General features: G+C 36.3%; 1 protein-coding gene across 2 annotated transcripts in view; it reads left to right on the top strand.

Moving 5' to 3' along the window:
• The window catches only part of srbd1 (S1 RNA binding domain 1), a 92,351-nt gene extending 73,216 nt beyond the window's left edge, over nt 1–19,135 (top strand). For both annotated transcript variants that reach the window (XM_073835079.1, XM_073835078.1), the window contains 2 exons: nt 14,235–14,419; nt 17,933–19,135. In XM_073835079.1, coding sequence (XP_073691180.1) covers nt 14,235–14,419; nt 17,933–18,225 — 478 coding nt within the window. In that variant the 3' untranslated portion in view covers nt 18,226–19,135. The remainder of the gene's footprint in view (nt 1–14,234; nt 14,420–17,932) is intronic.
• The last annotated feature ends 6,105 nt before the right edge of the window (nt 19,136–25,240 follow it).

Consider the following 25,240-nt stretch of genomic DNA (forward strand, 5'->3'; position numbering starts at 1 on the left):
AAGCGCACAAAAAAAAAAAGATTTTTACACTTATTTTAAATTTTACTCGAATACAAATACAAATACAAATACAAATACTTTTCCCCCCTCAACAAATACAAATACAGATACAAATACCGGCTGCTTTGCACACCCCTAACACACACACACACACACACACACACACACACACACACACACACACACACACACTATAGTTTTATTATAGTTTAGGCTGTTTATTTGATTAAAATACAGAAAAAACTGTAATATTGTGAAATGTTAATGCAATATAAAATAGTGTTTTTCTATTTTAATATACTTTAAAATATAATTTATTCCTGTGATGCAAAGCTGAGTTATCAGCATCATTACTCCAGTTTTTTTGTGTCACATGATCCTTCAGAAATCATTCTAATATGCTGATTTATTCAGTGTTGGAAGCAGTTGTGCTGTTTAATATTTTTTTGAAACCTGTGATACTTTTTTCAGGATTCTTTGATAAATAAAAAAAAATGTTAAAAAAACAGCATTTATTTAAAATTGAAAACTTTTGTAACAATAAACACCTCATTCAAAGTTTGAGCTCAAACTTTCTCTCTCTCTTTGAAAGAAATTAATACTTTTATTCATATTATATATATATATATATATATATATATATATATATATATATATATATATATATATATATTAGAATGATTACTGAAGGATCATGTGACACTGAAGACTGGAGTAATGGCTGAATAAATTCAGATTGGCATCACAGGAATAAGTTATATTTTAAAGTATATTAAAATAAAAAAACTTTTATTGCAATATTATTTGCAATAGTATTCCATAATATTACTTTTTTCTGTATTTTTGATCAAATAAATGGAACTTTGATGAGCATAAGAGACTTTTTTTTTTAAACATAAAAAAGCTTACTGATCCCAAACTATTACAGTTATTCTGTTTAATGTTTGTAATTTACAAATATATTGCATAATAATATAATATTTAAAAATTTGAAATTAGTATTAATTAATTAGAATTGAATTTAGACACATTCACTGGTGGTCTGAGACTTGTGGACCCCTCCGTACATGCATGTGTGAATCGTATGCATGTCCATCCACTCCTTCTCTGTCTGATCTGTCGTCGGAGGCGCTTTTTAGGGTCAGAGGTCTAATAAAGCCACTTAGGGGCATGGAGTGGGGGAATAATCACCCTGTCATATCCTCCCTCCTCTCCTCTCCTTCTGTTTGTTTTCATTTCTCTCCGTTAGGCTTCATTTCCGACTAAACCAGGCAGAAAAGCCTCCCTTGCAGTCCCCTGTATTATCACCATTCTCTATCGTTACCAAATGCTGTGCTAATGGACATTGCTCCACTCCAATTGTCATCATGAGCCCAGGCATATTTTTCTTGGAGTAACAGGATTCGATTAAACATGGCCACCAGCAGTGCTGAGTTGGTAATGTAGCGCCCAGCTAATGTAGCAGACTTTAAACAAGGGTTTCTAGGGGGCTTGGGAGGAATTCTGGGTATTGCTAATAAAATGTATCAAATATGTTGCGAGCTTCAGCCAGGGCTGGATTCATAAGGTTAATGATGCGAGCAGAACCGTCTGAGCGATGTCTTTATAATGATGATGACAAGCTTGACATATTCCCAACAATCTGTAACCCATTTATGCATTGGGTTCATCACTCTTGTCCTCTGTTTCACCAGCTCATTCTCTTTCCCTTTTCACTTCCTCTCTCATTCTCATTCATATAAATGCAGCGTTTAATGAGAATAGAAATGAAATGAAAATATGCCCCTTTCTGAATCCGTGACTGGTTTGAGCTTAATATGTGTGAAGTCCGGACAGGAGGTGGCTTAAATCAGTCACACATTGTGCTTGTGAAAACACGCAGCTTGTCTTCCTCCATTTCGTGAGTGATTTCGTTGCACGTCGGGTGCTTTGCGAAGCGTGGGCCAGCGGACGGTAATGGAGGATCATGTTGCTCTAATGTGATGAATCTGATACCCTTAGCCCCACCACTTCCCACTCATACACACACAAATACGCATACACATTATGTAGCGCTGACCCCCTGATGGACCATCTCTAGTATTTAAGTATTAGCTGTGAAACAAAGGTTGATGTTAGCTGAACCTCCTACCAAAATAAACTCACTTTCACTTGACCACTCACTTAGCCAATAACTGATAGTGCTTTCTTTGTTCCTTAATAATTATTGTGTAACCATGATATTTAAAACATTAAATACTGATATTGTGTTAAAGGGATAGCTCACTCAAAAATGAAAATTCTGTCATTAATTATTCACACTCATGTCGTTCCAAACCTGTAAGACTGTTGTTCATCGGAACACAAATTAAGATGTTTTTGATGAAATTCGAGAGCTTTCTGACCCTGCATAGACAGCAACACAACTGACATGTTCAAGGCCCAGAAAGGTAGTAAAGGCATCGTTAAAATAGTCCATGTGATATCAGTGGTTCAACTGTAATTTTATGAAGCTACGAGAATACTTTTTGTGCACAAAGAAAACAAAGATAACAACTTTATTCAACAATTTCTTCTCTTCCGTGTCAGTCAGTGATGCGCGGGTCAATGTATAAACAGCCCGAACCCGACCGACATTTTCAACTAACCCACCCGCAACTCGGACCGCAAAAAAAAAAAGTCAATATTGTACCCGACCCGCTTCCTGACCCGCATGTTTAATATTTGCGAATGACAGCGATTATATGCGGCTGCGGTGGAGGTGCGTTCAGTCAAACATCATCTTTAGGTAGGCTAATTTTGTCAAAAGACATGTTCTTGATTACAAGAAAAATACAGATTGTTCTTGTTGTGATTTATTTTGTCTTTCCTTTATACAGATTTAAATAGTTTCGTTTTCGAAGTGCTCTAAATCATGTCAGTGATTCTCCGATGTTAAATATGATCAAGAATTATTTTATTTTGATCTACAGTGTAATAAATGTTAAGAAAAAGATTAGCCTATAGCCCTAAATACATATAGACTACAAGCTAATTCATTTTTTCTTAACTTTTAACTTCTAAAAATGATCAAGAATATTAAATGGACTTAATAGGCTAGGTTAACGAATTTTCTTATACAAACATAACGAATGCACTTCAAAACGAAGTTTTCATATATAAATTCAGGAATCACGAATATGACAAAATAATATTATTTTATATTTGTATAGCTATAATAGTTGTATCAAATGAATAAGGAAATTATAGTGCTTTGAATTTATTAAGTAATGTTTAATTTTGTTTGTTTCGCTCTCTGGAAATGTAAAGAAAAATACCGTTTTTACTTGGAATTCGTTTTTAATCCCTGGTTTTAAACAAGCATATACAGTACATGAGATAATTTATATATTATTGCTTGAATAAACGTTTAAAAATAGAGCTAGAAATTTTATAATTAAGGAAATTAAACAGACCTAGGCATTTGAAAAGACATAGTGAAATGTGTCTAATAATTCCAAAAAGAAAGAGAAGCATTGGACATAATCAAAATATTCGAGAAATTTATTAGGAATACCATTTTCTTAACAATTAAGATGCTGCATGTGTTTATCCAGTCTAATCGAAGTGTGCGTCTCTCCCCCGACTTTCCCAACAAAAATCCCACCCCCTCTCAGAAAATACATAAAACTGACATTACTGAGCTATATGCGTTTACAAGTTGCCTATTAAAATGGTACAATGGCATTGCTCAGTTCAACGTGTTGGGAAATCGTGCATTTTGTCCCGCGTCAGCATTTATTCAACAGTTAATAACGCTCAACATTCAAAAGGTAAATATTATTCAGCCAATAAAGTGTAGGTCTATGTATTTCATTGAAAATTGTGTCTAGTACTATATAAATTACAAAGGTTTAATTGGCATCTTTATTTCAAATGACCCGACCGACCGCGACCCGAATATCATTAAAAATATTTTTGGATGACTCGTAACCACGGGTAACTGTGGGTGACCGCGGGCACCCGCTCATTTCGAATCAACCCGCGCATCACTGGTGTCAGTCGCCAATTAACTACCTATGTTGGAGAAATTTACCAACTAGTCATGACTTTTTCTGTTTCCTGTTCATGTCCATCGTTTGCACCACATTGTTTCAACCATAGGTATGTATATATAGATGATACATTTGAACACAAATATTCTCCACTTTGGAACGGCCAACGTTTCATCACTGTTTTTAAAGATGTTACAACATTGCACAGTCTCTGATTGTTATAAAAAATGTATGCATTAACAAGTTTTTAAACTATGGTCACTTTTGGCTTAGTTTTTTGTATTGTGTTAGTTTAGCAAAACCATCAGCCGAAGTCTGTTGCAGACATAGATATTCATACATGTGTACACTACCAGTCAAAAGTTTTTGAACAGTAAGATTTTTAAGAAGTCTCTTCTGCAAAGTACCGCAAAAACAGTACAATTTTGAAATAACTGTTTTCTATTTGAATATATTTTAAAATGTAATTTATTTCTATGATTTTAAAGCTTTCTTTGATTTCTGTGATATTTGTCAGCGTCATTACTTCAGTGTCACATGATACTTTAGAAATTATTCTAATATGCTGATTTGTTGTTCAAGAAACATTTATTATTATTATCAATATTTAAAACAGTTGAGTAAATTTTTTCCAGGATTTTCCTTTGATGAATAGAAAGATCCAAAGAAATTATAGACATTATTACTTGGATCAAAAGTATACAGATGATAATAAAGACTTTTTAATATTACAAATGATTTCTATTTCATATAAATGCTGTTCTTCTGAACTTGTTATTCATCAAAGAAACTTGAAAAAAATTTTGCTCAGCTGTTTTCAGCATAATAATAATACATGTTTGTTTTTCAGCAGCAAATCAAAATATTAGTATGATTTCTGAAGGATCATGTGACTGGAGTAATGATGCTAAAAATTCAGCTTTAAAATCACAGAAATAAATTACATTTGAAAATATGTTAAAATAGAAAACAGTTATTTTAAATAGTAAAAATATTTTACATTTTTTTGCTGTACTTTCGGATCAAATAAATGCAGGCTTGGTGAGCAGAAGCGACTTTTAAAAAAAACATACAAATCTTACTGTTCAAAAACTTTTGACTGGTAGTGAATATCTGTGGTTGGAGATGAACAGTCAACTTGCTCTTGAGTTCTCATGGACTGGCTTTGACTGTCTCAGTATGGTGGATGGTTTGCGTATAGTAACCCATATTATAATGACCCCTAATAAGGGATCTATAGATATATTTCTATGGTTTCAACAATATAGGACTGTTGTTAAAGAGATAGTTCACTAAGAAGTTTTGTTTTGCTCTCTCTGTGCTTCGGCGTTCGTCACTTCTCATGCTACACCTACATCATTTTGCGGAAGCGAAAGATTATTGTTTATAAAGTTTTAAATATGGAAATTTAAATTTTACAAGCACATCAGTTCACTACAGAATTCCTTTATTAACCCCCTGGAGCCATTTTTATAATAGATGGATGAACTTTTTTTTTTTTTACTTCACCCTTAACAGCCATTCATTGCCATTATATAGAGCCAGTGCATTTTTTAATATAACTCTAGTTGTATTTGTCTGAATGAAGAAAGTTGTATACATCTAGGATGGCTTAAGGGTGAGAAAATCATAGTATTTTTTCATAGTAATCATAATTTTCGGTTGAACTATCCCTTTAACGACATTATGTGCAGATGGTGGAGTTATAACAACTTATTAATCGATTTGAGATCTCGGAGATGGTGCTATAACAAACAAGGTACAAAACTGATGATTACTATTTTTTTCTTTGCCTGCGTTTTGCTTTATTTGATGCATGATTTATCACAGATTCATGACAGCATTATTTTTTTTCCCTACATTTTTTATAGTTAATGCAATTATATCATTACCGTATCGTATAATCATGTAGAAATAAATCTGATATTGTAACAGCCCCAGTAGTGGTCAGCCCCAGTCATCCAAATATAAAAATTCTGTCATTATTTGCTTTTACCTCATGTCATTTTATAGCTCTGTGATTTTTTCTTCTGTGTAACACAAAAGAAGATATTTTGAAGAATATCCTAACCACTCTTTTTCATCTAATAAAAGTAAATCGAGACAGATGCCAAATTGCCAAAATGGAAAAAAAAGCACCATAAAAGTGTTCCAAGTCTTCTGAAGTTATATGATAGCTTTCTCTGAGGAACTTCTAGCTTTTAAATCAATTGTGCTATTGTTAGATATGTCGCATCAGGTTCAAGTTAAATTATGACAATTTTCGTTCTTCGGGTGAACTGTTCCTTTGAGTACTGTTCTGTCTTCAACAACCAAGCAACACACATGACCATTCTGGCATTACGAGCATTGCCAAGTGAGTCTGAGGAAGCGAATAGCTCTTCATCATCATCATTGCAGCATTAGTAACTCATTTTTCTCAGTCACCAAATCATCGGAGGGTTGATATCAAATATCTTACATTCCCTGATGATAACGAATTAACTTCAGGGTTACTGCTAAGGGGACCACACATTAAAGCAGCCTCATTGTGTCTGGATAGCCTCCATCTTTAGGCCCACCCAGTAGCTTACGGTGTGTGGAACAGAGGCCTCCTCCGCAACGCTCCTCGGCGGAGCTGCTTTTCATTATGCCCGGAGGATATGGCCGACTCCGCTCTTCTGAATCCAAAAGAGCAGGAGCACTGGTACCCCCTAAACACTAACACACCAGAGGGAAACATAAGCCCAGCTGAGACCCCCTCCAGAAACTTGAGCCCCTGGGCCAATCGCCCGCCACCGCCACACTCACACTGTAACTGTTCATAAATCACTCAGAGTTCAGCTCTGCAACCTCCTCTCTCTCTTTCCTCTCTCTCCATCTCTATTCTGTCCTTGTGCCAACTTTGGCGCTCCAGAGGGACAGCTGGAGGGGAGCACAGTGTCCCTGACCAACATCACGGAAATCTGTGCAGCACTGGTGGAGGATGATGGGTAGTTGCCACTGGGCAATATGAGTGCTTGAGTAATTTGTTGAAATTGGTAGAAGAACAAGGCACAGGTATATGTGTGAAAGTCATTTACAAGCAGGTGTTGTCAGGACACTAAGCTTGTGTCTGACTTTTCAATTAATTTTCCACTGGAAATTTGGTTTGGTTTTTTTGTATAATTATTAACATTCACCATATGGTGAAATAATGTGGAATAAGACTTTTGGTGATTTGTTTTCAGTAGGTTTCTTTAGGTTTGTCATAATATACGTTAATTTAACTTGACAGCATTTATTATTCTATTATTATTCTATTATATGTATTTTGAATCAAATAAATGGGTCCTACTTTATATTAGGTGGTCTTAACTACTATGTACTTGCATCAAAAAAAGTACACTGTACCTATTGTGTTCGTATTGTATTGCAAAAGACTTTTGCTGCTATTAAGGTGGAATACGGGCAAGGTTAGGATCAGGTTTGATGGTATGGGTATATTTAAGAGTGGGTTTAAGGTGTAAGGGATGGGGTCAACACTGTAATTATGAATGTAATTACAGAAATTAATTACAGATGTAATTACATGCTGTTCTTTTTTTAAATATTAGTACAGTGTAAAAACATGTATGTACACAATATGTATCAAATCAATTATTTAAATCTAAGTACATAGTGGCCACCTAATATGTGACCCTGGACCACAAAACCAGTCATAAGGTTAAATTTGACAAAACTGAGATGTATGCATCACACGAAAGCTCAATAAATAAGCTTTCTATTGATGTATGGTATGTTAGGATAGGACAATATTCAGCCAAGATGCATCTATTTGAAAATGAGGAATCTGGGGGTGCAAAAAAAACAAAATACTGAGAAAATCGCCTTTAAAGTTGTTCAAATTAGGTTCTTAACAATGCATATTACTAAATCAAAAATGACATTTTGATATATTTACAGTAGGAATTTTACAAAAATCTTCATGGAACATGATCTTTACTTAATTTCCTAATGATTTTTGGCATAAAAGAAAAATCTATAATTTTGACCCATGCAATGTATTTTTGACTGTTGCTACAAAAACACCCCAGCGACTTAAGACTGGTTTTGTGGTCCAGGGTCACATATGAAGTTGGACCAATAAATGCAGCATTGGTGAGCATAAGAGACTTCTCTAAAAAAGAAACATTTGAAATTTCTTACTATTTGACCATGAGTGCTGTTGTTGCTGTGGAGGCTGCAGAACGACTTGGTTCTGCAGTTCTTTCATCGAATCTTTACTTGAGAGACAAGCTAGAATTCATCCGCAGAGTGTGCGTGCGTGTCTGTTACTCTTTGCATTTTCATCACCTCATAACTCAAAGGCCCAACAGAGTCTATGATTATTTTTTGTTTCACTAGCTCTAGTTCTCTAGAACTGTTAGATGTTTTAAAATGTGCACGAAAGGCTGTTTGTAGCTCAGTACTGAAAATGTACGGGTTTGCTTTTAGTAGGTTTAACTCTTAGTAAACTTTGGTGCATAAGTGTTTGTGCTAAGACACGATAGCTCAAATCTTGCAGCTTGTTGAGGAGAGGAATTGTTACTTTTCTAGGTAGTCAAACTTACTATTATCACCTGGTGGACTGTGAAACATCACGGGAGCCATATTTATATTTACATATTTTGGGGGGGTATTTTAGGTGCAATAGGTGATTGTCTTCAGAAACATTTATCACATCTCAATGGCAATAATTAAGTTAAGTAGTCTAAATGTATTTATATGTATTTACATATTCTGTGGAAGGCGCAGGACCAAGAAATGTTCGTCCAATCAAAATGTTCGGTCCGAACATTCCGATAGGCTGTCCTGCCTGTCAACATATGTATTTGCATACCTCTGCACACCCTGTTCGCGTCATCAGCGTATCTGTCTCTCTTTATTTTATTTATTTCCTTTCTGTTTGTGACCTGAGTTGGATGCATGCTTGTGTATATTTTGTGGATGAGTGTGTGTCAGCGCGTGAGACGTTTAAAAAAAATACGCCATCTTCTCATCACCCATGCATTCTTGCCACCACACAGTTTTCCTATCTGGGCTGTTGAACATTTCAACTCTGTGTCACCATGTATTGTAGTAATGTTGTCTCTGGCCGCCTGGCCTGTATGTGTAGATGCGTTCAGGGGGCGTGGCTTTTGGACGGCGAATTGCAGGAACGGTGGGACGTTTGCTTTGAGTGCTGTCAGGCTTAGTTAGCATTTTCCATGATGTCATATTGCACCTTCAATAAAACACCTTGCAAAACACACTAGCAGCCACCAAGGACACCCTTGCAACTGCATTGCAACACCCTAGGAACTACCTAGAGCACCCATCTTTGGCTCTTATTTCTTGTGTAGTTGTTCGCATTTATACGTACTATGGTTGAAATTCCCTACACACCTGACGTAAGTTTACTTAAGGTCTTGTCACAAGTGACATATCCCCAAAGCATCTCCAGTGACGCAATAAGTTTTCTACACCAAGCACGTCTCTAGCAACGCATATGGAGTCAGACGAGATCTCTAGCAACACATATGGATTTCTCTCCATATAGTGGACTCCAATCGGAACCTATGAGTTGAAGGTTTAAATTGCAGTTTTAATGTGGCTTCAAACATCTCTACATGATCCTAGCCGAGGAATAAGGGTCTTATCTAGTGAAACAATCAGTCATTTTCTAAGAAAAATAAAAATGTAGATACTTTTTAACCACAAATGCTTATCTTGCACTAGCTTTGCGATGCATGTCCACGACTTCACGCATTACGTAATCACGTTGTAAAGGTCTTGCGTAGTTAGTTCTTCGTCTGTGATCTCTGGTTCAAAAAGGTAGAGTAGGGTAAAAAACTTCATCTCATTTTCTCCTCCAACTTCAAAATCACCCCACATGGTTGTTTTACTTTTTTTTTATAAAGGGCATTTGACTTTCTTTGCACATTCGCTTTATAAACACTGGGTCAGTACTTTTGCCTACATCAGGCATGATCTTTCTGTGACTACGTAATGCATGAAGTTGAGCAAGTGCAAGTCGAGCATTTGTGAATAAAAAATTTATACATTTGCATTTTTTATTTTTTTTAGAAAATGTCTGATCGGTTCGCTAGACAAGAACCTTATTTCTCGGCTGGGATTGTGTAGAGTAGGGATGTAACGGTATTGTAAATACCGTCATACCGCAATAACAAATTTTTTCGATACTACCGTGGTCGCATGACTCGATAAAAATAGGTCTTCTGAGAAAAGTTTGCTCAGGCGAATGGAGCGAACGGGAGGTAGCGGGAACTACATTTCCCATCAGCCCAGGCGTGGCCATCATCCTTTGCGGTCTGTTGTCGCTACAGACTTTAGCAGCAAGGAAAAGAGATGGAAATGGTCGAACCTGCTCCGTCTGAAGTGCGTATGCGTCACGTATTCTTTTCAGCACCCATGTTAACGGATTAGAGCGTTCACACTGCACGCGGTTGCTGTCCGGTAGTACGTCCTAGAAGCGGTGCCTTTGCAGCAGTGCAGCGATCGTTTCGGCACCGAGTCTATTTTTTGCTGCGCTGAATTAATGTTAAAGTGCGTTGTTCGCTGTAAAAGGCATGAGAGCCTACTGCATGAGAGCCTACTGCACTGCAAAAAAATGCTTTTCTTACTTAGAATTTTGTCTTGTTTCCAGCCAAAATATCTAAAAATTCTTAAATCAAGAAGGATTTTCTAGACAAGTAAAAATTATTGTCTTGTTTTTGGTAAAAACAAGTCAAAATTAAGTGAGTTTTTGTTTAAAACAAGCTAAATAATCTGCCAATGGGGTAAGAAAAAAAATCTTATTTCAAGCAGACAACTAGATTCAGACAACTCATTCAGCTAAACTGATTTGACTGTTTTTTTTACATGCTTTAATATTTTTTTTTTGTTACTAAAATTGAAATATTTAAGTTTCTGTTTCTTACAGATAGATGGCTAATTTGTATGCCATTGATATGTTCAGTGTTCATGTAAACTGTTTAATAAACACTTCTGGCACTTTTTTCGAGTCTCTTCATTAGTTTTGTTTTTCCTGTAAATGATTCAATAAATACCGTACCGTGCCATTCACACCGAGGTATTACCGTACCGTGAAGTTTTGATACCGTTACATCCCTAGTGTAGAGCCCTTTGAAGCTGCATTGAAACTGCAATTTGGAGCTTCAGCCAGTCCACTATATGGAGAAAAATCCTAGAAGGTTTTCCTCAAACTTAATTTCTTTTTGACTGAAGAAAGAAAGATATGTACATCTTGGATAACATGGGGGTATATTATTAGGAAAGTTTCATTCTGGAAGTCAACTTATCCTTAAATATGTTAATAGTCCATCATGTGACCTGTTATTGATTACCTTAGCTTGTTTTCAAATCATGTTTCGTTATTAGTACTTTCAGACAGAGTGATTTGTGTTCACAACTACTCAAGATTAGGACATTTCTGACCCTTTGTTTCTTAGACATTCTTAGGCATTATTGACCTTTTTTCAGAGACCAAAAAAATCTACGGTCATTCAGGTTTCCATTCCCTTGTTAAACTGCATTTCACATTACATTATTTGGTAATAGCTAGACCACATAAGTAAATCTACAGGAATCATATTAATAAAGAGTCTGTGCCTTATCAGTGTTTGGACACACTCAGTTTAAAATTACACTTTCCCAGCATCCCTCCTGTCAAGCACACTCACTTTCAATCAAGAAGGAGTAATGATCAGTATGTATGCGTATTAGTGCTGTGTATCTGTTTGCAACTCAGACAGTGTGAAATTGTCTGGGTACATACAATAGAGCGAGTGTGGGTAGATTTGCCTGTCACTGTTGCTGTCAAGCCCTCTGTCTGCAGCAGGAAATGGGTGGGGCTTGAACCCACCTGCCCTGTCAGTCACACATAGGACAGCTGCGCTGGCGTCAGGCTGTCACGGCGACGGCCATCCATCAGCAAGCTGGCTCAGCAGGTCTGCCCCCTCCTCTTGCCAAAACTCACATTCCAGTAATGCCCAGGACCCCAGCATTCCACAGCCACCTCTGGACAGCTTGACACCCTGATACAGGCTTGCTGCACACTCCAGGACATGTGTGTGTCCCTGTAGAGGTTATATCACTCATTTGCACAGTGCTCTGATGAGAGAACAGTATTTAGGCACTAACTTCATGATTATACAAAGCAAATTGGAGAGTTCTGGAATGATCTTTTATTAGTATGTTATATTTACATTTAAAGCAACATCCAAATGACGAAAAATACATAAGCAACAATATAATGTTGACTTTTTTTTAGCTAAATTATATAGAATTTTCTCAAATGATTCCACATCAATGTATAAAAATTGGAATTTTAATCTATTATTTACATGCCATGGTCATTTTTCATGGTCATTTTATTGTCTTTGATTATTCATAATTGTTTATATTTAGCAAGCATACAGAGGACAAAATATTATAGACAAATGCCATGCTCTCTGAAATGTTTGGCACACTAAATTTCAAGTCACTGTTCTGATAATTGCACTATGAAATAATGAATAAATAAATACAAATATTAATTAATAAAACAAAATATATATTTTTAGTTAAAGATTATTACAGGTTCATCAAGCATGCATTTTTAGTGATGCTTATGAGCAGAGCTGTGGTTTGATCTGTTAGACTGGTTTAAAAAAAGTAATAATAGTTGATAACTAAAGTTATAATGCCGTCATACTTACGGAAGCCTGTTTCCGCAACGCAATTAAAAAATCTTACAATTATTTTTAGTTTTTTTCTCGCAATTGCGAGTTATAATATCAGAATTGTGGGATATAAACTTGCAGTTGCGAGAAATAGTCAAATTGTGAAAGACAAACTCACAATTCTGACTTTTTTTCTTGCAGTTGCGAGTTTACGTCTCACAATTCTGACATTCTTAGAACTGCGTGATATAAACTTGCAATTCTGACTTTTTTCTTTAAACTATGATATAAACTCGCACTTGCGAGTTATAATGTCAGAATTGTGAGATACAAACTTGCAGTTGTTAGAAATAGTCAAATTGTGAAATATTTTTTTTTCTTGCAGTTGCGAGTTTACATCTCACAATTCTGACATTCTTAGAACTGTGTGACATGAACTCTCAATTCTAGAAATAATGTCAGAATTGTGAGTTTGTATCATGCAATTCTAGAAATAAAGTCAGAATTGTGAGTTGGTATTAAGCAAATGTGAGAAAAAAAGTCTGAATTGTGAGATAAAAAGTCACAATTACCTTCTTTTTTTATTCAGTGGCAGAAATGGGTTTCCATAGATAGTTATGGTCTGTAGTGAAGAAATATTCATGGTTTTCTTTTGATTCACAGATAAAATCTGCTTTCAGTATTTGAACTTTTAGTACTGCCAGAAGTGTTAGACAGGTTTTTGAATATACACCACCAATACTTATATCAAAAAACTCTAAACTGTAGGAAATGTAGAATTAAAAATTAAAAGGAATTCCATATAAGAGTATCCAAAACCAAAGAATCTGTACTTTTAGTGCAACTCCAAAATCGAATCATTATTTGCCTAAAGATTTCCGCCCTTACATATGTGTATTTACATTTACACAAGTTTCCGATTTGCAATATATGCGCCTAACAGACCTATTATGTACCACAGTATGAAGCTGAAGGTTAACCACTGTCTCAGTCTTACAGTTCATGATCACACCATGAATATATAGGCTCATCCTGAGCCAGAGCTTATGGGCTGTGCCAAGTAATAGGCCATGTCTGGATCTTTTTAGCTGGCTGTGTTTGGTTTGTGTTCCTGCTTCACTGCTCAAGCCTCAGCGCTAACCTTTTCCTTTTATGTACGGTGCTCACAAGGCGGTTAGATTTATGGCGGGAGACAGAGTCTTCATCTCTGGGACTCTAGAAATCAAGATTTAGGGCATAATTAGTCTCACCTCCCCTCCCCTATCTACCTCCTCTCCCAGTCTTTGCTCTCCTCCACTCGGTGTGCCGGGGGAGTTCCTCCACGTGCACTGGGCTCTGAGAAGGGCTATTAAAAAGCCATTCATTAAGACACTACCTCCCATGGACCTCAACAGACCTCACTGCCTTAACACAGCATGTGAATCAAGTGTGTGTGTGTTTGTATGTGGAGTGTTTCTGAATAAGATATAACATTTACAGGTTTTATGCGAAAACTGATAAAGTGCAGAATTTTATTGCTTCACTTTTCAAGAAAGTAATTTTCTGTACTTGCCCTTAGGTTCTTGTCTCAAATAGGGGGCAGTTTGGATCAGATGGGCAGCGCTGCGCTCAGGCAGACTATTGAGAGCAGTGTTAAGAGCAGTGGTCTGGATGTCTTGGCCAAATCTCTGGACACCACACCTGAGACTCTTCAGCTCATTGTGGACGGACTCACTCAGCCACCTGGCTTTGACATTCGTCAGGGTAAGAATCTATCCATATTGTGCCCTCTCATCAATGAAGATTACACACTGGCCTGGGACAGTTAATATAACACTTACCTTTTTTGGGGCTAGTGCTGTGTTGCCGCAATCACATTTGTTTCATTGAAAAACAAAACAGAAAAAAAGGTTTTGTTGTAATTGCAAAAATGGTTTGTGATAGTCTTTAGTAAGATTGCTTAAAAATAGTGACCATTTAGTTTTGTTTTGCATTTTGTCATTGTTTAGCATAAGTCTTTATGGATTCATGGAGCTTGTTGCAAATTGCAAAGGAATTTTTTTTTAGTGAAATAAAGAACAAAATAGTTAAAAATAGTCAAAAGTTTACATACACCTTGCAGAATCTTCAAAATGTTAATTATTTTATCAAAATAAGAGGTATCATACAAAATGCATGTTTTTTTTTTATTTAGTGCAGACCTGATAATATAAGATATTTCACATAAAATACATTTAAATAAGATCGAATAATAGTTGAATTTATAAAAATGACCCTGTTCAAAAGTTTACATACACTTGATTCTAAATACTGTGTTGCTACCTGGATGATCCACAGCTGTGTTTTTTTGTTTAGTGATAGTTGTTCATGAATCCCTTATTTGTCCTGAACAGTTAAACTGTCTGCTGTTCTTCAGAAAAATCCTTCAGGTCCCACAAATTCTTTGGTTTATCAGAATTTTGTGTATTTGAACCCTTTCCAACAATTACTATTACAGAAGGTTCAACTGCTCACTGATGCTCCAGAAGGAAAAGCAATGCATTAAGATCTGGGGGGTGAAAACATTTTGAATTTTGAAGATCAGGGTAAATTTTACTTATTTAGTCTTTTGGGGAACATGTAAGTATCTTCTGTAGCTTCTGAATAGCAATACTAAAAAAAAAAAAAAAAATGATATTTAGGCAAAATAAGAAAAATGTACACATCCTCATTCCGTTCATAAGTTTACACCCCTGGCTCTTAATGCATTGTGTTTCCTTCTGGAGCATCAGTGAGCGTTTGAACCTTCTGTAATAGTTGCATATGTGTCCTTCAGTTGTCCTCGGTGTGAAAAGATAGATCTCAAAACCATACAGTCATTGTTGGAAAGGGTTCAAATACACAAAAACGCTGAAAAACCACAGAATCTGTGGGACCTGAAGGACTTTTCTAAAGAACACCAGGCAGTTTAACTGTTCAGGACAAACAAGGGACTCATAAACAAGTATCACTAAACAAAAAAATAACAGCTGTGGATCATTCAAGGTAACAACACAGTATAAGAATCAAGTGTATGTAAACTTTTGAACGGGCTCAGTTTTATAAATCCAACTATTATTTTCTCTTGTGGACTATATGTGAATGTATTTTATGTTATCTTATTCAGGTCAGTACTAAATTAAAAAATAACATGCATTTTGTATGATCCCTCTTATTTTGGTAAAATAATTAACATTTTGCAGTTTCTTCAAGGTGTACTTTTGACTTCAACTGTATTTCTAGCAAGTATAAAAATACATTGCTAAAATTTAAAATGAATTTTTTCAATTTTGTACTGTATTAATTTGTATGATCTCATTTGTACATTTTCATACAAGCTAGAGGTTATTTTTGTAATGTGCTTTTTTTTTTTGCTATTACAGTTTTGTACGAATCATACCAAATTGGCAACTCAAAAATAGTTTTCCCATGAAGTCAGGTTGACTTTTCCATATAATGGAAGTGGATGGTGACCACAGCTGTAAAAAGGATGAAAAGGCACCTTAAATGCATTATAAAAGTCCAACTAATCCACTATATTTTAAGTCAGTATGATTATTTTGTGTGGAGAGAAGTCATTATCCACAGATAATCTTGATGACTTTGCAAATTCATCATGTGAAAAGTCTTGCTTGGACATTCTCCTCTACATATCTTTTTTTTTTGTATCCCACAAAAGTAAGTAGATCACACAGATTTGTCAGGCGGCTAAATAAATGAATTTTCATTTTGTGTTTCTTTATGAAATGTACATGTAGGATGGCTTTACACATATAGACAGACAGGCAAATGCAAACTAAGCGTTTGAACGTATTCAATTTTCTATAATGTGGTTCGGACCTTTGCCTGTGGCAACATCTCATAACAGACGTTTGCTATACCTCAGGTTTCAGGTTTTGAAATCAGTTTAGCACAGCACAAACCAAAGTATCAAAGTACTTTCTCAACATGGCCGCTGCGCACATCACAGACAATGCTGGCATCTCATACTCTTTTCCTCCCTCCCATCTAACGATTCTCCTCCCGTCTCCCCTGAGTCCGTCTCTTGTCTGTGAGATGACTGGGCGGCGCTCCAGGCTTTTGAAGTCTTGCCGCGTAATTTGGGGGAAGACCCGCATTATTAAAGCAGACCTGCCGACAGATATATCATTAATGAGAGAGAAAGCTGCGTAAAGAGGAAAGCAGAGTAGCCTTGATCCCTGCGCTAAAATCCCCTAGTGACTCTCCAAGTGAATCAAAACGACCAAACAACAAACGCCTCTTCTGGTTGTAATGTTAAGTTCAGACATCTGAGAAGACATTGTTTTCCTTCTGCGGGTGTTGATAGTAAATGTTATGTTTCATTAAAAGTGACAGGATTATAATTGAGATGAATGTCGTAACGTGTTTTCAGGGTTGGGGAGCAGAGTTCATTATACGCAGAGAAAGGTTTTCTTTGGGAACGGGAGGCGGTTTTTTTCCATACTTAAAAAGATGATTGCAATGCTTGTTGAAGTTAAATTAAGACTGTTGTGGAGGAAAAACTTTGTAGGTCTTTTAGAAATAAGTAAATCTGTAAATGCCACAAAAATCATTGCACATCTGAGTGTTTTTAAACATCATTGATCAAGACCATTTGCAGAGATGGTACTCCAGAGGATGAAATGATGTGCACTAGATAGAACACTAGTTTTCTCATCAGTAGACTGCAAACTCACTTCCCCTGGTTGGAAGCCTGATGGGTTCTGCTCTGTAGCCAGCTGTATAAATAACTGCCATGTGAGCGGTGCTCTAGGTAAGGTGTCCCGGATAAGAATAATCAGAGATGAATGTTTCCTGGACTGCAGAGCCTGCTGAGAGGCCATGTTTATGTAAAAAGCACCTCCCAAAGAAAATCACCCAAAAAAACAGACAAAATGGACTCGGAAAGAAGAGGTTTGAGAGGCCTGGTAATTCTATTTGTTTTAAACCATTAACCGAAGCTTGTTTCTAATGTCTAGTTTTGGAGTTCTTGGATCATTATGGAGGCGGGTGCTCAAGGCTTGAAGGGAAGGAGGCTAACGTCAATCTTAGTCACTGGAAAAAGACAAAATCTGTTTAAACATTCTATCTTTCCTTCTTTGCCTCTTTGTTTCGAACGATGCAGTCACATTTACCGCTGTCAAGTGTTTTTATGTTTGGCATGAGGGTGAAAATGTTACATGAATTCGTCGTAAATGACAAAACTAATGTGCCTGTAGCTTTACCCTAATTGTTTTATTTTTTCTGATGTCTCAACAGATTTCGAGCAGGCAGATTTCAAGCGGGAAATTGTGTCTATGAGTGACCTGCACGATGGGATGGTGCTGACGGGCCGTGTAACAAACACTGCTTTATTTGGAGCCTTTGTGGACATTGGAGTTGGACGTTCAGGTCTCATCCCGAACCGTTTCATCACTCCGGAAAAACTTCCTGTTGACCAGCGGAGAAGAAGCCTAGCTCTCGGTCCAGGTCAGCGGGTAGAGGTACGGGTCATAAATGTGGAACTCCAGAGGAATCGGATCACTCTGGACCTCATTAGGCTTCTCAGATAGGAATTTTTAATTGAAGGTTTACTGTAGTAAAGTCTAGTTATTCAACTCTGCTTTCATGTCACAACTGTGGAATAGTATATTCGTTAACGGAAAATCTAAATTTTGTAATATTTGAGCGTGTGGAATGTGGTGAAATGACAGACAAAAAAAATTATTTGCACTTTAGTGTCTTACTAATCAGTCTGCAAATATGTATTGTTTTTTTTTATGTCTGTTAACAAAAGAAAAGTTGCTGTTTCTGTTCTGTTTTACCTTAGACCTGCTGCTGCTGTAGTTTTCAAAACCTTCAATAAAATAGATATGATGTTCTTGAAACACAAATATGATGAAAACTTTTTGAATTTGAAGATCAAGGTAAATTGTACTTCATTTGTCTTCCGGGAAACATGCAAGTATCTTCTGTTGCTAACGAAAGGCAGTACTAAATGGAAAAAAATGATATTTCAGCAAAAGAAGAAAAATTTGGACATCTTCATTCTGTTCAAAAGTTTTCACCCCCCATATCTTAATGCATCGTGTTTCCTTCTGGAGCATCAGTGAATGTTTGAACCTTTTTTAATAGTTGTGTATTAATCCTTCAGTTGTCCTCAGTGTGAAAAGATGGATCTCAAAATCATACAGTCACTGCTGGAAAGGGTTCAAATATGCAAATGGAGAATATGCAGGACCTGGAGGATTTTTTCTGAAGAACAGTGCTCAGTTTAACTGTTCAGAACAAACAAGAGACTCGTGAACAACCATCACTAAACAAAAAACAATCGTAGATCATCCAGGTAACCACACACAGTAATAAAAACTAAGGTTTCTCAAACTTTTGCAGGGGGTTATTTTAATAATTTCAGCTATTATTTTGTATTGTGGCCTATATGTAAACATCTTTGATGTAAAATATCTTACTCAGGACAGTACTAAATAAAAAATAACATGCATTTTGTATGATCTCTCTTATTTTGTTAAAATGATTCACATTTTCACAGATTCTACAAGGGATTCCCAAACTTTCACATACCACTGTATATTAAGCTTACTGATATTTTAATTTATTATTGTGAGATTCAATAGATAAAAGAAGGATCTTAGTAAAAATCTAAGATTTGAATTCTTAAATGCTTTTTAAATGTTTTTTTTTTTTTTTTTTTGGAACAGCAGTTAAGACCAATTCCGTAGAATGGCCCATATATTCTCAGCAAATAAAGATATTTTTAATGAAATCCAAGAGCTATTTTAGCGATGTCCTACTACGTTTCTGTGCCTTGACCATGGTAGTTCCCTTGCTGTCTATGGAGGGTCAGAAAGCTCTCTGATTTCATCAAAAAATATCTTAATTTGTGTTCTGAAGATGAACAAAGTTCTTACCGGTTTGGAAAGACATGAGGGTGAGTAACTAATGACAGAATTACAATTTTTGGGTGAACTTTAAATATGCAACTTGTTATTTTTACAGAAGTATTATTTTGTTCTGTTTCTGTGACCCATTGTTACTGTGGTTTTATTCCAGCACAGCATAAGCATGATGCCTGAAGAGGGCGTTTCACAGGCCTGCGATCCAGACAGTGGATGTTGTTGTTATGGACCACTCTGGATGCAGCCACAGTCGCAGATGTTACGCTACCAAACTCAGTCCTGTTTGATTGACAGCCACTTATCAGGGAGAGAATGGGGGGCTTGTAAAAGCAGCTGCCACACTGCAATATGACTAGAGGCCGTGGGGAAAAAACGAAACCTAATTATCCCAGACTAGCCACGTGCTAATGAGCCACTTCAAAATTAATCCCACGCTCCCTCGTCTCTATTATCTAATCTGTTTGTGTTTATATGACACAAATTAAAAAAATGGATAAATAAGAAACCTGAGGTGCCCTGAGCACTTAAAACAAACCACAGGGACCGAATTCCAAATGAGTGTGCGATATTTGCATTGGCGACGTTGCTTTGTATTACAGAGAAGTTTCATCAGAACTCAGCTGCAGTGGAACAATTGAAGCCTCATTGTATGATCAGGTGTGGTGGATTTTACATTGTTTTTATTCAATAATTCTGCCATAATAAGGCTTATTTCTTTTGTTAAAGAGATAGTTCACCCAAAAATGAAAATAATGTAATTAATTACCCTCATGTTGTTCTAAACCTGTAAGACCTTACTTCTTCTGAACACAAATTAAGATATTTTTGATGAAATCCGAGAGCTTTCTGGCCCTGCATAGACAGCAACACAACTGACACGTTCAGGACCCAGAAAAGTAGTAAGGACATTGTTAAAATAGTCCATGTGACATCAGTGGCTCAACCGTACTGTCTGGACACAAAGATGCACAGCTCTGCTGTTGAAACGGTTTCATTAAGAAAGGCTGAGTGTAGAATGGCTATCATTTACAGACTTCACCAGACCATTTTCTCTGATTTTATCAGAGCTGCGTGTCCTAAAAGTCAGATAAAGAACACGTGTGTGGATTTATGTGCACGTGCTGCATTTTATTTGTGAAAACATTTCTCAATCTTTCCCCGTTACATGTTTTTTCATTAGCTGAATTAAGAAAAGCACAGGGCTTAGATGTAATTTAAACATCTGGTCCAACCACGCAATGTCTTTGGCGATGATTATATGTGGAGAATGGGTTACGAAACTGGCAGTTGATGATGTGATGAATGCAGAAACCCAGGGCAGAGTACCACTGTACCAAACCCACATACACTCTGGAAAGTTTTGGACGTGACAATTGTGTTTAAACGCAGGAGTGAATCCCCCAAATCAGTACACTCTTAAAAATAAAGGTGCTTTACGATGCCATAGAAGAACCCTTTTTGTCTAAATGGTTCCATAAAGCTTTAACATCTGAAGAACCTTTCTGTTTCACAAAAGGTTCTTTGTGGCGAAAGAAGGTTCTTCAGATTATAAAAAGGTAAGAAAAAGATGGTTCTTTAAAGATGCTTTGACTGAATGGTTCTTTGTGGAACCAAAAATGGTTCTTCTATGGCATTGCTGTAAATAACCTTTTAAAGCACCTTTATTTTTAAGAGTGTAGTTCTCAAACAGAGCCAGGGCCTTAGATAATGTTCAAGTGTGCCTCAAGATGGCTTAAAATGAGTTAAAACAACCATTATAATAAGCTAAATCAATTACAAATCAAGATATTACTTATTATGTTGACTGTTCTTCATTGAAGAACCAGGATTCTTGGAACAAAATGACTTATCCTTAATCTTTATCCATCATGAACAATTGGAAAAGTTTAGAAGCCTTTGAACATTGTTGTGGACAATAGGCGGCTTTGGAATCAATGAGGTTGAGAACCACTGCTCTAAATTATCATTTAGAGTGTGAACAGAATTCTGGATTCACTCCTGGAACTGAAATCACCTGAACTGATCACCATACCAATTTAGCATCCTTGAACTTGCTTTTCTCTTCGGCGTCTGCTCTTTTGAAGAAAGAAATGTTAGCCACCATTGACGTTAATCTCTGAATCAGATTGAACTCTGAATTTACTAAACTTTGGGCTTGGATTCTATTCTGCCGTCACTTCATCGTTTAAAGTTTCAAGAGAATGAGGCAAATTTAAATGGACGTGTCAAAGAGACTCACACTGTTTAACTGCATATAACAGCTCCTCCAGCCAAGAACGGAACACTTCTCTCCTTTTCAGTAAATCAAAGACACGTCCCACAACTTCCACAACCACACACAACTTCCACACTTGAAGAGCGTTCCAACTGCACCCACTGCTGCCGTCATCAAACACAAGCAAATGAACATACCACTAATGTGCCTGGACACTGAACTTCATGATTGAATCATTGAAAGCCTGTTCTGTGCGCTTGTAAAAGCTTCGTATTAGTTGTGTGGATTTCCCATGAAGCCAATATTGCGGTATGGTTGCAGTAAAATCTAATTAGCCTACCATCCTACAGAAGAAAAACACTGTGAGTGGAACTGGAATTTTACTGCAAAAGTACTTTGTGTTGTCCAAGAGGAGTGAGTTTATATGTCCCTTTAAGAGAGTTCTTAGTGTTCCCACTGTTAGTTTCTGCATGAGTTTCGATCACTCCGTTGGGAGAGAGACCGTTTGTACTTGTCTAGTTTGGGAAATGAGAGTGAATGACCGTAACTTGTGGATGTGGTGACTTTCAAGGGTAATAGGTTTTAGCCAACCTGATCTCATGACGTAAACGAGCCTGTGGGAACTTTTTCGCAAAATGTGGAATATGTACTGCCATGTATGTTTCATGACATATTCGATGTAAAATGTCCAGTGGTGCTAAAAGAGAGTTTGTTTTTTTTCCCCAGAACAGATGAACGTACATACGGTACGTTTTATGTGACGTTGAAATGTCTGTGACGTAAAAACACAATTGCTGTTTAGATTGTGTCTTTCAGCTCTTTCATTGTGAGTTGTGTTTTTCAAGGGATTCATACCCAAGGATTTATCCTCAGAATTGCGTGATGCAAACTCACAATTCTGACTTTTTTTGGAAGATTGTAAGATATCAACTCAAAACTGTGTGTTATAAAGTCATAATTGTGAGATATAAACTCTTTACAAATTCTGAGAACATATCAGTCTTTTTTCCCCCTCAAAAATTGTACTTTATAACTCACAGTTGTGAGTTTATACAATCCTGAGGGGAAAAAAATCAGAATTTTGATTTTATATCTCGCAATTCTGACTTGAAGGTTTATGTCTCACAGTTCTGTATAATGCAATAAAAATGGCAATATATTTAGATTTTTTTTTTGCCACAAAATTGTTTTATTATGTATGAAAAGCATACTCTATTTCTCCTGCTCTCTCTTCCTTACAAACGCACACACATCTCGTTTCCTCTCACGTCCTAAAGAGTAGTACAAAATATATCCTGTGCTTTGGTCACACAGACTATTAAAACAACTTCATTCTCTCAGACCCAGTTTGTCCTCATCAGCTCTTCTCTGAATGCCTGAGGGCAGGCGGATGGCTGTTTGCATTAGGCTGCACCTTGTCAACAGAGCTTATAAAAGCTGTTGTCCCCAAATGAGAGTGATATCAAAACCTCAATGCAAGCATTGGATTAGCAGGCCCATGGGGAGCCCCTCTCTCCCCCGAGCCCCCTCCCTGCCCTCCAACCTTACTGAAAGTCATCTTGCTCCCTCTTTGGCGGCCATTAGACTAACCATGTTACCCAGCCTGCGTATCCCCTGCAGCCCCTCAGCTCATCTCCACTAAGTGGATAATGTCTTTAGACTGATTATGAGAGTGAAGGATGCTATTGAGATGGGGCCCTGCAGCACTGAGTCCTTTACAGGCTAAATATTTTCACAGCGGTCCAGGTGTTTCGCTCTCAGAAAGGGGAGGGTTATAACAAGGGGCTCTGTAACATGATTGGCACAAATGTGAGAAGAGGCATTTCACTTACAGCGGTGACTTGAGGCAGTAGATCAGCCTAAAAATTAAATTATGCTTACTCTCAGATTGTGTGAAATATTTAGAAGAAAATTTCAGGCTGATCCGTGAGAAAAATTATGTGATTGTCCAATATTACGGAAAAAAAAAAAACATTGCAAAACCATTACCATACACTACCAATCAAAAGTTTTTGAACAGTAAGATTTTGAATTTTTTTATAGATGTCTCTTCTGCTCACCAAGCCTGCATTTATTTGATCCAAAGTACAGCAAAAACAGTAACATGTTAAAATACTTTCACTATTTAAAATAACTATTGTATTTTAATAAATTTTAATTTAATTTTAATATTATAAATGTAATTTATTCCTGTGATCAAAGCTAAATTTTCAGCATCATCCTTCAGGAATTATTCTAATATGCTGATTATTATTATTTATTTTTTTCAGGATTCCTTGAAGAATAGAAAGATCCAAAGATCAGCAATTATCTGAAATAAAACACAAATTTATAAAAGCTTTATACACTATACCATTCAAAAGCTTGAAGTCAGTGTATATATATATATATATATATATATATATATATATATACACACACACACACACACACACACACATATATATATATATAAATTTTTGGGAAAGAAATTATAAGAAATTATACTTTTATACTTTTATTTAGCAAGGATGATGATAAAGACATTTATAATGTTACAAATAAAATCAGATAAATGCAGTTCTTCTGAACTTTCTATTCATCAAAGAAACCTAACATCATAATAATAATAATTGTTTTTTTTTTGAGCAGCAAATCTAAACATTAGAATGATTTCTGAATGATCATGTGACTGGAGTAATGATGCTAAAAATTCAGCTTTGAAATCACAGGAATAAATTACATTTTAAAATATATTCAAATAGAAATCTGTTATTTTACAGAGTAAAAATATTTCACAATTTGTGCTGTTTTTGTAGTACTTTGGATCAAATAAATGCAGGCTTGGTGTGCAAAAACTTTTGACTGGTATGTGTGTGTGTGTGTGTGTGTGTATGTGTATATATATATATATATATAACAAATAAAAAAAAACTTGTGCATTACTTTACATTTAATCAAAAAAGCGACTTCTAAATAAGGACATATATTAGCAATTTAAACTTATAATAAGCATATTTAACCTTTTCCACCAACACAAATCGTTTAGGGTTTGGTTGATTCAGGCCTCTTGGCCTTCAGTATTATTTACCAGACAGGCTCTTTCCTCCGAGTCCCACAATTCTGTGAAATCCCCCATGAGAAATTTTTGTGGACTCAGTAGACCTCTTCCTTTTCTTGGGTCATCAGTAAGGGCCCCTTTCTTGCTGTGATTGACAGCCCTGAGTAGGAAGTTGTGTTTCCACTCGCCCTCACCTCACTGCTCCCCTGATATGAGAAGCCTTTATCAGTGAGACTTTCTGTAGACCTTCTGACTTTTTCACGTCTCTCGTCTCATATGCATATTTCATATCCACAGATCATATTCACCCACCGGAAGGAAAAGGGGGTACACACAAGGGGAAAAACCCTATAATGGCCAAAAAAACATGCAATTCTGTGGTCTAAATTTGAACATACAGTACACTGTTGTGACTA

The sequence above is a fragment of the Garra rufa genome, chromosome 2 (assembly GCF_049309525.1).
Source record: "Garra rufa chromosome 2, GarRuf1.0, whole genome shotgun sequence".
NCBI classification, from domain to species: Eukaryota; Metazoa; Chordata; class Actinopteri; order Cypriniformes; family Cyprinidae; genus Garra; species Garra rufa.